This window comes from Zalophus californianus, chromosome 8 (assembly GCF_009762305.2).
Source record: "Zalophus californianus isolate mZalCal1 chromosome 8, mZalCal1.pri.v2, whole genome shotgun sequence".
Lineage (NCBI taxonomy): Eukaryota > Metazoa > Chordata > Mammalia > Carnivora > Otariidae > Zalophus > Zalophus californianus.
In genome coordinates, this window is record NC_045602.1 from 6,933,627 (window position 1) to 6,949,334 (window position 15,708).

The 15,708-nt window shown below is 41.9% G+C and overlaps 1 protein-coding gene across 5 annotated transcripts in view; it reads right to left on the minus strand.

Moving 5' to 3' along the window:
• MBOAT2 (membrane bound O-acyltransferase domain containing 2) overlaps nt 1-15,708 on the minus strand; it is a 120,415-nt gene that overhangs the window by 61,878 nt on the left and 42,829 nt on the right. For 3 of the 5 annotated variants that reach the window (XM_027621231.1, XM_027621232.1, XM_027621233.1), the window contains 2 exons: nt 9,028-9,173; nt 1,843-1,920 (listed from right to left, as the gene is read on the minus strand). In XM_027621231.1, coding sequence (XP_027477032.1) covers nt 1,843-1,920; nt 9,028-9,173 — 224 coding nt within the window. Of the gene's footprint in view, nt 1-1,842; nt 1,921-9,027; nt 9,174-15,708 lie in introns of those variants that run through there. The other 2 variants (XM_027621235.1, XM_027621236.1) reach the window with 1 other exon arrangement.

Genomic DNA, 15,708 nt, shown 5'->3' on the forward strand with positions numbered 1-15,708 from the left:
CCTTCGGCCCAGGTCATGGTTCCCAGGGCCCTGGGATCAAGCCCCACATCGGGCTCTCTGCTTGGCGGGGAGTCAGCTTCTCCCTCTCCCATTCCCCCTGCTTGTGTTCCCTGTCTCTTTCTGTCAAATAAACAAAATCTTTAAAAAAAAAAAACCAAAGGAGGCATCTGAGGAAAGTATGTGTTAATATTTCTCAATTCTTAAAAACATACGTTAGCATAATTTCTCCTTAACACCAAATATCTGTACTCTGTTCCCAACTGTTTTATTCTACTGAACATACAGTAAATGGCTGATACACATACAGCCTGTCCTCATGAAGTTAATTAGCATTCCCAGCTAGCCGCTCCCTCCTTTACGCTTCCCTGGCCCTGAGTATATTCTTCTTTTCTAAGACTCATCACAGTGTGACTGGTAGTTTGACAGGAAGACAGAGCACGTCCTCATACCCATCCCTGGATCCCAGTATCAGCTAACAAATATCTGTTGCATGACTGACTGTCTTAGTATCTCCAACCCAACAGTGCATTTCAGAGGGTGAGGACCACATCTCCATTATCTTTAAGTTTCTGGAAACACTGTGGCACACAAGAAATGTTTGTTCAAATTAGTAGGGAGGCAAGGCGTTAGAATGGTTAAGTTTAAAACTGATTTCCTCCCTGACAATATAACCCCATCCACAGCCTGGCAGCCTGTTGGACAGGTATGATTTTACTGTATATACCTACACCTTTTACATTTTTTATTTAGGTCATCTGTTTTGTTGAAAATTACTTGCCAACTTATAATGATCAGCTTAACTTCTTTAGGCTAAGGGGATTTTCTACTCTTTCTGTTTTAACCATTCCACATTTCTGCTGTTTGTATTTAGATAATGGCAGTTCCTTTGTGCTGTGTTCCAGAAGTCTGAGAATTTTTAGAACTCAAAACAAGTTTTCCCATAGAAAAGTCAGAAAACAAAAAGCTGACATGAAGGGCGCTGAGGTTCCCACGCCCGTCCACAAAGGCTTGTTTTGCACATCTGAGCAGCACAGAGCCCAGCCCCACTGTGCTGCCTTCTCCAGGGAAAAGGCCTTCCTAATTTCAGGAGGATGCCCAAAACACATTTCTACTCCCCTTCCTCTTCTACAGGCTACACCCAACCTCCCACTCCCACCCTTTCTGCCCCACCCCCATTCCACTCTCCCTGGGGACCCGGATCGAGGTAAAGCCCAGCACAGATGTGCAGGCTCGAGAATTAGGTCAGGGACTCTGCCCCAGATAGACGAGGACACAGGGCTACGATAATGGCAGCCCTGAGATGCAGCTCGGGGGCTCTACAGGAGGCAGGGGCTGGGGCCCTGAAGCAAGAGCTTCAGGAGACGACAGGGAAAGGGTCTGCTGTCATGCAGGAGTCATAGTATCATTCATCCATTTGCTCATTCATTCAACAGATGCTTCATGAGAACTCGTAGGTACCGCACTGTATTCCGAAAACAATAGACATGACATGGCTGCTGTTTTGGCCCCCAAGGAACATCTGACTATATCTGGAAACGTTCACAGTTGTCACAGCTTGGGGGGGGGGAGGGGAGGAGGCGCTACTCGCACCTAGTGGGCGGAGGCCAGGGACGCCACTCACCATCCTACAGTGCACAGGACAGCCCCCACATCAAAGAATGATCCAGCCCAAGATGTCAACAGTGCTGAGGCTGAGAAAGCCTGCTTTAAGTAATTTATGACAGCTCTTCTTGAGAAAATTATCACAATTTAGAATAATTTTTAATGTAACAGAATTATATTTTGATCTAATTCTATTATAGGGAAATCCATATTGATATGGGAATAAAGAGGAACACTTACTTGTGCATGTTCTCCACTCCTATTATGATCATGATACAGTAGGAAATTCCACTTTGTACAAGAAAATGTAAGGCATACCTATAAAAAGTAAGAGCACTGTTAGAATAGGGGTACCCATTCACAGACATCAAGATGAGACCACTGAGGCTACAAAGTGCTTATGTATCACACAGAACATCTCCAGGTAAAAAGTAAGGAATCTAACTTCCAGAGCCTAGAATTCTGTGAACACCTTACAGGGGGTCCCATATCACAAGCCCCAGAAGAGCTGGAAAAATAAAATGAAACCTCATAAAGGCACACTCAGTGCCCTGGCATTCCCTGTCTCCTAGCTACATGGAAGCGCTGTGGGGTTATGTGGCTCAAGGATTACAGCTTTTTCCATAACTCAAGGCACAATGAGGAAAAGGAGTAATAAATCTGGATTTCAGAATAGTCCTGAGAGAACATTAGTTGTTTTCCCAAAGACCTAAAACTGTTTCTCACAAAGCAACAAAAAGTACCAAATAATAGTATTGACTGAAAACCAGGTACACCCAAATCTGTTTATTCTGAAAGCATGATGGCTCAAATCAAATGATCTAATTCTTCATTTGCAGTCATCCATCTATAAAACATTCTGGCTGAGGTGACACAGAATTTTGTAATGTTCCAATGAGGCAATCCACCATTAAATGAGAGAACTAATTTACCCATTCATGTCACAAAATTCAGGCAAACATGATTAGGATTTCTGGTTTTAAACTCAATCCAAACTATCCCTAAGATTATGCATACATGGGCACACAGACATGAACTCACAAATTCCTTTCCCCTTTGATGGCATGAATAATTTACGAAAAAATTTTCAAACCATTGTACACAATTTAAAATATAAATAAGGATCTTAATCCGTGATTAAAATTACTTTTTAAGCTAATCATTACAGAATAACAGGCATCTCCAATGTGGGAAAGTTACTTAAACTTTTGAATACATTTTTCCATAGAAATATTATAAATAAGAAGGAGGCTCCAAGGCAGGCCCACAGAAGAAACTTATTTAACCCATTGAACAGAGGATGTCAGTCAGTCCATCTCTCTCTCTCTCCCTATCTAACACACACATAACACACAGGAAAACAATGTTGGCCTGGAATACTACTTTGACTAGAAAGTCATGAGAAAGCAGAAAAACATATATGAGTATAAACTGAAACAGAAGGAAGCTTTAAAAACATGATTAAAGCACACTTTTCTAATTAATATCCACCTCCTATTTGTTGCCAGCATTAACAATTCACTAACAGATTTAATGGGGAAATGATGAAGAGGATTACTACATACTTTTAAGGGCTTTATTGAGAGTAGAACTCATTAAAGATACTGGTCTTAAAAAATATTTTTTTTGAGGATTCTTGGGGAAATATACTTTTCTCCTCTTGTGTGAGTAAATTTCCTTGGAACTACAACAACTCTAGAAGCTACAAGTTTTATTTCTCAAACTGTGCCACGGTTTCTTCTAGACTACCCTGGCACCACGGTTCAGACGATGTGCTTGGCAATCTTGTGGGGTGCAAAATCGCACGTTGCTAGCCTCCTGTTATAACAGCCTTTGTCACTGTGACCGTACAAGTTGGTCCATATGAAGCAGATCTGCGTTCACCTCTGCATCATTGACCTCCGTGACAAGCCTTGAGGTGCTTTTCCACTCATTTATGGCACCTGGTGACTTTCTTCATAATCCCCCACATGCAGCCACTCCACTTGCTCTCATTAGGAAAAGGAGCATAATAAATAACAGAGGAGCCACAAAGTATTTTTCAGGCTTAAGAGAGAATCCGTGCAGGGTGTTGACTGGGGTGTCTGGCACACAGTAAGCACTCAACTATTAAGTATTATTAGTAAAGTAGAAATTCAAGATAGGAGGTATCCTAAAGGTCTTTAATGCAACTGTCATCATTTTAGAGTTGAGGAAACTAAGTCCTGAAGTCACATACCTGGTTAGTACCCTAAAAGACATTAAAACTCAAGTGGTTTCCTTCAGGAAACTCACCCGAAGGAAACTCACCCACTGGCTGACTCTTCAAGGGGCAGAGTGGGGCAGGACCCACAGACTGTGCATCACGCCTCTCAAGCCGCCCGAGGACTTTGAGAAGAAAGTGATCTTTTATCTCAAAACTTCAGGGTTTTTTTAGATAACACATCTTATTTTGAATTTCAAATCACACTAAACACAGGTATAAATTGTATGTTTAGCAAAAAAGAACGCAAGTTTAAAAAGGTGGAGAAATACCTCCCCACTTGTTGAATGGATCTGTGTGGAGTGTGTGTTTTCTGGCAAGCACCATCCTGGGCACTAGGAACAAAGAGTCAACGGGACACAGTCTCTGCAGAGAGATTACAGTGTAGAGGCAAAGACACACAAATAACAGAGTATGTTAATACTGTGTGACAAACACTAAAAAAGAGATTGGATAAACAGAAAATTTCCAATCTGGACTGCCACCTGGACTTCAGTAATGACAGATGATAATAATGAAAATGGTCTTGACCCTGGGTACTTTCCAGGTTCATAGTGAGCTGGCTATGGCGCTAAGCTCCTCTCTGTAGTACGACACCTTTCAGCTCTCCCCATGATCACTGACTCCCTTTCACAGATGAGAAGGTAAAGCCAAGGGTTGGAAGTCCATGTCCAGAGAAACAGAGCTACCTGCCCAAGGTGCACCGAGCAGAATCCAAGTCTGACTCCAGAGTCCAAGCTCTATTCCACTAGCTTTTACTGTTATCAAAAATAGTTAAATAAATAATTAAAAGTATAAGCAAATTCTCAGTTAAAACAAACTTGCAGATGATGGTTAAAAAAAAAAAAAAAAGGCCAAGACCAAATAGAAGTAGGTAAAATGATCAATTCTATTTACAGAGTATGAACATATGTCTTCCAAAAGGGAAGTTGTCTAAATCAATACCAGAATGACTGCCTCTGAGCCTAAAAAACCAAAGTGCTAAACTGCAAATTGAAAGGATACTCTACTTCCCCTACTCATTCCAATTAGCAAAGAGTTATTTAGACCTGGTACAGAGAAGTAAAAAAAAAAAAAAAAAAAAATTCTCTTCCCAAAGAAAGGAATATAAACGTTTCTTCTTCAAGGAAAAAAAAAAAGACCAGAGAACTCTATTTTTAAAAATCCTGGTTCTCCAGAATCGAGAGCCCAGAAATGGACCCTCAACTCTATGGTCAACTTATCTTTGACAAAGCAGAAAAGAATGTCCAATGGCAAAAAGATAGTCTCTTCAACAAATGGTGTTGGGAAAATTGGACAGCCACATGCAGAAGAATGAAACTGGACCATTTCCTTACACCACACACAAAAATAGACTCCAAATGGTTGAAAGACCTAAACGTGAGACAGGAGTCCATCAAAATCCTAAAGGAGAACACAGGCAGCAACCTCTTCAACCTCAGCCGCAGCAACTTCTTCCTAGAAACATCACCAAAGGCACGGGAAGCCAGGGCAAAAATGAACTATTGGGATTTCATCAAGATAAAAAGCTTTTGCACAGCAAAAGAAACAGTCCACAAAACCAAAAGACAACCGACAGAATGGGAGAACATATTTGCAAATGACATATCAGATAAAGGGCTAGTGTCCAAAATCTATAAAGAACTTATCAAACTCAACACCCAAAGAATAAATAATCCAATCAAGAAATGGGCAGAAGACACGAACAGACATTTTTCCAAAGAAGACATCCAAATGGCCAACAGACACATGAAAAAGTGCTCCACATCGCTCGGCATCAGGGAAATCCAAATCAAAACCTCAATGAGATACCACCTCACACCAGTCAGAATGGCTAAAATTAACAAGTCAGGGAACGAGAGATGTTGGCAGGGATGTGGAGAAAGGGGAACCCTCCTACGCTGTTGGTGGGAATGCAAGCTGGTGCAACCACTCTGGAAAACAGTATGGAGGTTCCTCAAACAGTTGAAATTAGAGCTACCATTCGATCCAGCAATTGCACTACTGGGTATTTACCACAAAGATACAAATGTAGGGACCCGAAGGGGTACATGCACCCCAATGTTTATAGCAGCAGTGTCCCCAATAGCCAAACTGTGGAAAGAGCCAAGATGTCCATCGAGAGATGAATGGATAAAGAAGATGTGGTATATATACACAATGGAATATTATGTAGCCATCAAAAGGAATGAGATCTTGCCATTTGCAACGACGTGGATGGAACTGGAGGGTGTTATGCTGAGTGAAATAAGTCAATCAGAGAAAGACATGTATCATATGACCTCACTGATATGAGGAATTCTTAATCTCAGGAACAAACTGAGTGTTACTGGAGTGGTTGGGGGTGGGAGGGATGGGGTGGCTGGGTGATAGACACTGGGGACGGTATGTGCTACGGTGAGCGCTGTGAATTGTGCAAGACTGCTGAATCACAGATCTGTACCTCTGAAACAAATAACGCAACATATTTTAAGAAAAAAGAAAAAGAAGAAGATAACAGGAGAGGAAGAATGAAGGGGAGTAAGTCAGAGGGGGAGACGAACCATAAGAGATGATGGACTCTGAAAAACAAACTGAGGGTTCTAGAGGGGAGGAGGGTAGGGGGATGGGTTACCCTGGTGATGGGTATTAAAGAGGGCACATTCTGCATGGAGCACTGGGTGTTATGAACAAACAATGAATCATGGAACACTACATCAAAAACAAATGATGTAATATATGGTGATTAACATAATAAAAAAATTTAAAAAAAATCCTGGTTCTCACATATGATTTGAAATACTAAGGATTACGTAAGGTCAGGTTCCTCATGGCACTGTGTATAAAGCATCTGAAAAGGCTTCTCAGCAAGGAAACACCCACTCAGTACAGAGTCCTAAGGAAAGAACATGCTTACCTTCACAGTGCTCTGTGTTGTCCGACTCCAAAAGATACTACTTACATTTCAATTTTCTACTCTGTTTCTACTGACCACAACATGAATGGTGTCCCTGGACTTGGCCAATCTGAACTATCAGCCTTCCCCAACCCCTCTTTAAAATGTGTCCCCCAGGGGCTCCTGGGTGGTTTAGTCAGTTAAACATCCAACTCTTGATTTTGGCTCAGGTCATGAACTTAGTGTCCTGGGATCAAGCCCTATCTTGGGCTTCCCGCTCAGCAAGGAGTCTGCCTGAGGATTCTCTCTCCCTCTCCCTCTGCCCCTTCCCCTGGTCACATGCACACACACGCTCTCTCAAATAAATAAATCTTTAAAAAATATATTAAAGGGGCGCCTGGGTGGCTCACTCATTAAGCGTCTGCCTTCAGCTCAGGTCATGGTCCCGGGGTCCTGGGATCGAGCCCCGCATCAGGCTCCCTGCTCCGTGGGAAGCCTGCTTCTCCCTCTTCCACTCCCCCTGCTTGTGTTCCCTCTCTCACTGTGTCTCTCTCAGTCAAATAAATAAATAAATAAATAAATAAATAAATAAATAAATAAATAAATAAAATTTAAAAAAATAAAAAATAGGGCGCCTGGGTGGCTCAGTCAGTTAAGTGTCTGCCTTCAGCTCAGTCATGATCCCGGGGTCCTGGGATCAAGTCCTGTGTCGGGCTACTTGCTCAGCAGGAAGTATGCTTCTCCCTCTGCCTCTGCTCCTCCCCCCTGCTTGTGCTCTCTCACGCTCTGTCTCACTCTCTCAAATGAATAAATAAAAAAGATCTTCAAAATAAGTAAGTAAATAAGTAAAAAATAAACTGTATCCCCTAAATACTGGAGCATTTAAGGGTGAAATATGCGGACTGGGATATAATTTTAATTAATTCAGAAAAATAAGTTGGGGAATAAATAAGAATGGTGAATAAATAAGAATGGTGGAATTTTTAAAACTGTTGAAGCTGGGTAATGGGCATATAAGGGTTCATTATTCCCTGTACATCTCCATTTGAAAAGTTTCATAATAAAAAATGTATACATATATGTACACACACACACTACCCCCTGGTATGATTTATGAGAAATTTAAATAGAATCACCTGAGAAAACTAGGAAAACTTTGATGCTACAAATCTGCTGTCATCAGAAGGAAGCCGAAAAGACGGTACATGGGAATTAAGAGATCACCTCTAAGTCTCAGGACGAGATACCTACAACTGGCCGCGCCTATCAGAGGACTGGCCACATGGCAATATGGTAGAGGCTGAATAGATGATCCCTGATTAATTTTTTTTCATTAGTTTCTAGGAAACATCTGCAATTGCCAGAGCCAAAAATTAGATTAAGAAACACCAGTATATCCCAAGCCTCACAAGAATCAAAAACAACATGCTCGCACAAACACAGAGGCGATAACAAAGTCCTGCAGATCCTACACCCCACAAGAGGAACTACTAAAGCACAGATCCAGCAAGTCCATCCTCCCCTCTCAGGGAATTTTCATCTCAAATAAGAGTCTATAGAAGAGCAAACCTACAAAGCCTTATCTGTGAGCGTGTTAATAGTACAGCAAATGACCAAGCAGCATAAGCTCTCACTTAAAAAGGAAAATTCAGAAGAAATCACAAAGAAGCCCTTCCACTGAGTCTCTGCTGCTTTGCCAAGACTGTGTGCTCTTCTCCTGATTTGCTTCTGTCACCCAACCAGTCACCTGTAACAAACAGGAAGGAGGGTATTTCTGTATTTAGAGCTCGCCGGGAAGCCCTGCAATTAAGAAGGGAGCTACCTGAGGGGAACACACACACCTGAAGGGTCATAAATAAAGGCTTTGTATCATAAAGAATTCTTCCCCACCAAAAACAAAAAAACCTCTTTTTACTAATGGCAGCAACTAAAAAATGGTAATAGAGTTCTATCACTGGGCTGTACCCAAATGCATGGTAAGAAAATACTACTTTAAGTGGCTTATTTGTCTTGGCATAAAAGATGTGCAAAATAGGTGAAGAGAACTACTCAGGACAGAAGGAAATGTTTGTATGTCTTTTTTCGTCATCTGTCCTATTTCATACATTATAAATAGTAAATTGCCCTCTGAGCCCAAACTGAAGAGACAGGGCCCATTCTCCACACTTGATTTTTTCTATTAAAAATAAAAATATAAAACTTTACACGTAATAGATAAGAACAAAACCCACATAATGTATCTTTGTACACACTCAATCACAAAGATGTCCAAAGTCTTCATTTAAATATAATTAAAATAATTACTTACCATCCAAAGCAAAAAAGTGCAAGATAAAGGCCCAAAAGGGTAGCAACGACATGTCTTATAAAAGAGCTAGTTTTGCTTGAACGTAGATAAGTTCGAAACCAAATGGCTGCTAGCAAGGCAAAGAGTTGGCACACTACAAAGTTGACCTGTAAAGAAAAATTAAAATTCCATATTAGCAACACAGACTTGACTCTTTCATTTAATGTCACATTTAAATTCTCAGGACAAAAACCACCAAAGCTATATAAAATTAAGATCTTCCAAGTTTACAAGAGAAACAAAAACAAAAGCAAAAATCGGGGCCTTGGCAGGGATGACAGCTCTGAGTTCTAAGAGACGGGCGGGTGCACGCAGCCTGTACTACAGGGCCAGGCGGCACCCAGCGTAGAAAGGCCTGGAGGGGCAGCTGGAAGAACCTGCAGGACATGGGGATGCAGACACAGAAACAGCACAGGGTACCCTGTGGTTTAAGGGAAAGAAAAAAACATGTCTTAATGACACAGGCATCCCTCTATTAGAAAAGAACGGCTCTGAGCTTCTCCAAAAGTCCCCTGGGTCAAGATCTGGTCAGGACCCCCGAAGGTCTGGTGGAATGCATCCTCCTCCACGTGGAGTTCGCGGCCACTCCTGGCAGAGGGCACCAAGGCACAGCGGCGGGTCTAGAACCACCACTTAGGAATGGCAGGGACCAGCTGCCTCCTCAGCTCTGGGGGATCTCGAGGACTGATGCAGGAGGCGAATGGACGAACGACAAGAGCGGAAGGGGCCTTCAGAAAGCAATGAGGAAACACATTGACTCTCAAGTCCACCATGTCCGTTTTTAATTTTCTTCATAACTCGCAGACACACTGCTCTTAACTGTGGGAATGAGGTGCAGGCTGACATCAGCGCGGCTGCTCTTCTCTCCCCTAATACTTCTGCCCTGGCAAAACGGGGCATAGTAGGCTAAGAAGAAGAATCTCTTTGGTACTTAAAGACAAGAAAAATCTCCATTTCTTTCCTATGAAATATTTTCTCATAGGCTATTAAGGAAAATAGCTCTTAAAATCTAAATACAAGAAAAAAATCCATTTGACATGAGGAGCTTGCAAAAAACACAAAACAACAAAATCACTGTTTCAGGCACCTCAATTATGAACAAATCACACTATCTACATGTAGATGCTGCCATAAATCCAGACATTTCTGCCTAAAGACACACACAGTTATGTGCTTTTTCTTGCATTACAAGGAGAAAAACAGTTGAACATTGTTGTACTTTGTCTAAGGGACCATTGTTCTTTGAAACAGTCAGACTCAATACACGCAAATTGTCATTCCAACAGGTTCTAAGCACTTTTTCCCTCCTAAAGGGTCCTAACAATATTTTCTTAAACTAAAAGTAAATACATCGGAAAAATAAATATTTTCGATACAAATACTACTCACACCTGCAAAGCCTCATCCAGTTTAAAAACTTCATTTCAAACATCCTCGAGTTCTTCAAAAATGTATAGAGCCTCTACTATGGGCAAAGCATTAGGAAACCAAAAAATGCACAAGTCCCAGACCTAGCCCTGGATAACTTTAGAATCTAATGAAAAAAGAAAACAGGTACACAAATAGCTTCAACTCAACTATTAAACGTCTTTTTAAAGGTTCTATGAGAAAGTGCTTTTAAGAACACCACACCAAAGGAAAGCGCACAGAGGGATGAATGTCTCAAGGCAGGTGACAGGATTTCCCAATCACAGCTGATACCCACAACCGTCTGACGAGTTTCTCCCTGTCTCCCTCCTTCTCTCTCTCCTCCCTTTCTCTTTTCATTAGTGTCTAATATAAAACAAAGTGTGATAATTATCATAGAAGCATTCTTGGGCCACTGACATACAAAATATTGTATTTTTGCAAATACCCATTTCAACATTGTCATCTTACAGATAAAGAAAATGAGATCAGGTCTTACTCCAGACACTGAATCAAAATCTTAGGGGGTAAACCCAAAAGTCGATATAAAAAAAAAAGAAAAAACACCCCACAGGTCCTTATAATCCTCGACGTGTAAGAGCCAATAGTGTTGGAAAATTAGGGAAAGGGCATTTTAAACAAACACATGACAAAAACAAACAAACAAAAATAATGTGAAGGAACCACTGAGAAATTAAAGTGCAAAGGAGCACAATGTGGACTCCTGGGGCGGGGGGGGGAGGGTCAGAATGGGAGGTGGATTTGGAAAGTGAGGGCTCTGCGTGTCATGCTGAGGAGTTTACAGCCGAGCCCTTAAGAACTGAAAAACCACTGGAAATTTTTTAAAATAACAAAGTGATATGGTCCATCCTCTGCTTCTGCAAAGGCAGGAGCGGAACAAGGACAGGAGGCTGCTTTATCAGCCTCCCTGAGAAAGGAGCCCGCAGTGGCAGGGGCAGAGAGGAGGGGACCAATTCAAAGGATGCTCAGGCCGGAGGGCGGTCAGGTCTGGTCACTAGAGGAAGGGATGAGTGAATATGAAGGGCAACAGGTCGTTAACAAATGATAACATGGTGAAAAAGGACAATGTGGGGGGGATATCCAGAGCAGAAAGCCACATTTTATAGATAAGGAAACTACGTCTTAATGTTTAGGTGACCTGTCTAAAATAAATAGCTTAAGAATAATTCACAAATTATCCACTAATGGCCAGGATAACTGTGCAGGAGATATAAAGATGCACAAAATGTGGTCCTGCTCCAAAAAAACCAAGAGTAAGTCACAGACACAGAACCAGAGTACAGTTTAAGCGCTAAGGCTCAGACCCCAGGAGAAGCCGGAGGAGGGGCACTCCATCCCCCGGACCTGGGGAAGCATCCCCACGGCAGAGCCAGTGTCTGAGCCTTGTGTCTGGGCTAGGGAGGGTAAGGAATTGGATGGTCAGACAACGGCAGCAACTCTAGGAGGAGGGAGTAGCAGAATTCGTATCCAGAAAAGAAGCTATAGGACACCCAGACGCAGAAGTCCACACTACTACCTTACATAGAAAAAACTAGAATACACATACACACCCAAATGTTCAAATAACTGTTCTGAAAGGTCTTAAAGGTAAAACTTTGCCGAACTGAAACCATATCTCAGTCATTCTTTCATGGGTGGGGTAGGGCTGGGGAGGCCAATGATTACCAGAGAGGGAGAGAGCAAGAAAGAAGGAACACACCTACGCTATCTGAAGATACATCATGTCCTGGGTACTTGGCACTGGTTATCTCATTTAATCCCCAGAACAAAGTGCCATTTCCTCATTTTACTCAGCCAACTCCAGGTCACTTATAACAACAGGTATCCAAGTCCGACTGTTCTAGGCTGATTAATGGCTGCCTCTCTACTTCCAGAGAATGTCTGAAGGTCAAACTTGATTGCGACAGGCAAGACTTCTAGAAAGGATGTTATCTGCAAAACACTGCCACCCTATTAAACAGAACATCGATAACTGGTCGCGTCCCATTGCTAATAAACACAATAAAAAAGATCCTATGTGGAGTTCATGTACATTTGTTTTGACTTGTTACAGGTCAACCCTTTCTACAAGCTTTCCTTTAGATGGAAAGAAATTTAGACTAAGATGACTTAATGTTCTTTTTTCAAAGCTGTTTTGTTGAAAATATATACACATGACCTGATGTGCCTTCAAAGAAACTGCCACCAGTAATTTGGGAATGGGGGAGGGGGAGGGCAGGCAGGGTACAGGAAGGAAGAAAGAAGTAAAATTGGAAAACCTTAGCTAACTTAAGACTTACTGGTAACAGTAAAAAACGCTGCACAAAAAAGTCCTTATAAAAGCAACAGTTGTAGACATATCAGAGGATGTTCTTTAAGGAGCATGTTTTGCATGAGCTGGTGAGAGAAGTATTTTCTTCAACACCAAATGACGTAGCTTGATATCACAATTAAAGTCAGTGTCTAGGCACTCAGGTTAAAAGCCTACTACTCAGTAATTTATGACACTCCAATGTAACAGCAACAAGATTAATTATTTTTTAAGGACATTCAAAGAAATACTGAAATATTTAATATCCCAAATAAATTTGTAAGCGCATTTAGGGAGAGAACGATCCAAGATAGTGACCTAGGAGGCTCCTGAATTCACCTCTTCCAAAGGACACACCACAACTCAGAATCCACAGAGCGATCTGTAACTATGGGAGGCGCTGCATGGTAACTACCTTACTGTGGTGATCATCTCACAATATGCTCACATACCAAATCATTATGTTGTACCCCTTAAACTCATACAATCACAGACATCACTTACATCTCAATAAAACTGGGGAGAAAAGTATTTAGGTAGTTTAAAAGCTATTTCAAAGATTAAATAATGGGAATAGGGTAAAGGACTCTTCTTCTGGAAAGACTAAAATCACACCCCATTTCATCAGCTCTGCTGCTAACATCTTCCTGCATTCTTACTGTGGGCCAGGGGTGAGTAGGCTCCTCTCAGGTCTCCACCTGACCAGCGGTTGCTTGCAGTGCCCTTGAAATCCATGGCCAGGGCGTGCTCAGGCCCCACTTCCATGGGCTCCTCCCCGTGAGTGGGTGTGGCAGGAAAAGAAGGTAGGCCCGTTTCTAGGACACTGGAGACTGGCTTTGCGGACCCCATACACAGGACTCAGACCTGTAGGCGGCTGGCTCTACCACCTTCTTCCAGGCCCTTCCGGCTTTCTGTCCCAAATACTTCCCCAGGTCGATCGCTACTTCCCCAGGTCGATCGCATCGAACTGCTCCTCGGGGACCCAAACTAACACAACCATTCTAAGCCCTTTACAATTATCAACTTAATCCTCACACAAACCCTCTAAGTTGTGCTCTACTGTTTTAGAGATGAAGAAACCAAGAAACCAATGTACTGCCTCCTACACTTAAAAACAAATTCCAGATAAATTAACAGTCCATACTCAACTGTGGCGGTCATTCATGCTATTCACCTACTGCAACTTCTCCTGTCCTTGGGCAGAGGAAGAATGAATTTCCTGACTCCCTGCCATGATGAGCCTTGGCCAGTGAGCTGTGAGCAGAGTGATGTGTGTCACCCCTTAATTACCAGAACCAGAACCTTCAGACTTCAGAGTTGTCTTCCCATCTGCAATGTTCCAGAAACGACGAGCAAAGTCCCCCTGCCAACTTGTAATCAGACAAGTAGCAAGACAGACCTTTGTTCTTCTAAGCCTATGAGATTTAGAGATAGTTTGTCACCCCCGCATAATCTAGCTTATTCTGACTTGCTATGATAACTAAAATTATGTATGTCCTAGACAAGAATGTAAGAGATTACATAAGCTTATTGAGTAATATAAGTAACATAATAAATAATATTAATTTTACATAATAAACAGATTTGCTACACAAAAGTTAAAGACTTCTACACAACAAAGAATACTAAAATAATGTAAGTAACAGTCTAGAAGGAAAAAATGCGTACATAAGATACATGATAAAGGGTTTTAATATTCAAAATGTAGAAACAACTAAAAGTCAGTAGGAAAAAACGTAATTAAAAAATAGGAAGGGGCCCCTGGGTGGCTCAGTCAGTTTTGCATCTGCCTTCAGCTCAGGTCATGATCCCCGGGTCCTGGGATCGAGCCCCACGCTTCTCCTTCTGCCCCTCCTCCCATTCATCCTCTCAATCACTTTCTCTCCCTCTCTCAAATAAATAAAATTTTTTTAAAAATTAAAAAAAAAAATAAAATGTGGTTAAAAGAATGCATACATCTGTATGTTTTGACGTGAAAGATCACCAGGATAGTCTAGTAAGTGAAAAGCTGCAGAACAGAAGAAAAACCCAAACTACGGATACATTCCCTCATTCTATATATATATTTACTGTACTAACTACGAACCTGCTATGCATCCACAATGTGCTAGACGTTAGCATGGTCTCCACATAATCTATTCATGAATGCTGCACGTCCCTACTTGCCAGTGCTCAACAAACAGCAGGTGTGCTCTAGGCACAGGCCGTGTGCTTGACAGGCCGACTTCAGGTAACCCTCAGGACAACCCAGGGGACGCAGCTCTGTGCTGCTCCCCACACACCGCCCTGCTTCCCTGTGCACATGCACAGAACCAAGCATCAAACTATCAGACTGGTCACCCCTAAGAAGGAGGTCATGGAGAAGAAGTAGACTTGAAATACCCCAGTATTTCCGATGCTGAATGTAGTGAAACCCCCTATGCAAACCCCTCCCATTTCCCCCACAAAAGGAATAACTACTAGCCTAAAGTTGTAGTGCTCTCATAAGTATTTTCAAACTTTTACCACCTGTGTAATTTTATCCTCACAATATTCATGTGACCTAAATGTTATCTCTACTTTAAAGGACACAGCAAGCATGGAAGATTTGGGATCCAGACCTTGTGACTCCGTCTTAGGCTTTTTCTTTTAGTTCCGAAGTTGAACCTGATGCTACCATTTTCTCATTTTTACCAAGGGTGCCTACACTTTAACGTGCAGCTAAGAAAATGTTGTGCTTCAAATTTCCTCCCTCTCCTGGAACACGAGGAGGGGATTTCGGAAGTGTTCAAAATGCGTATCAAGTTATACACTCATCACTGTGCAATTTTCTGAACAGATCTGGGCTATCAAATAGGAGATCACCAGCTACATGTGACTATAAGCACTTTCATGTGGTTACTCAAAATCGAGATATCAAATACACACCAGACTTCAATGACCTA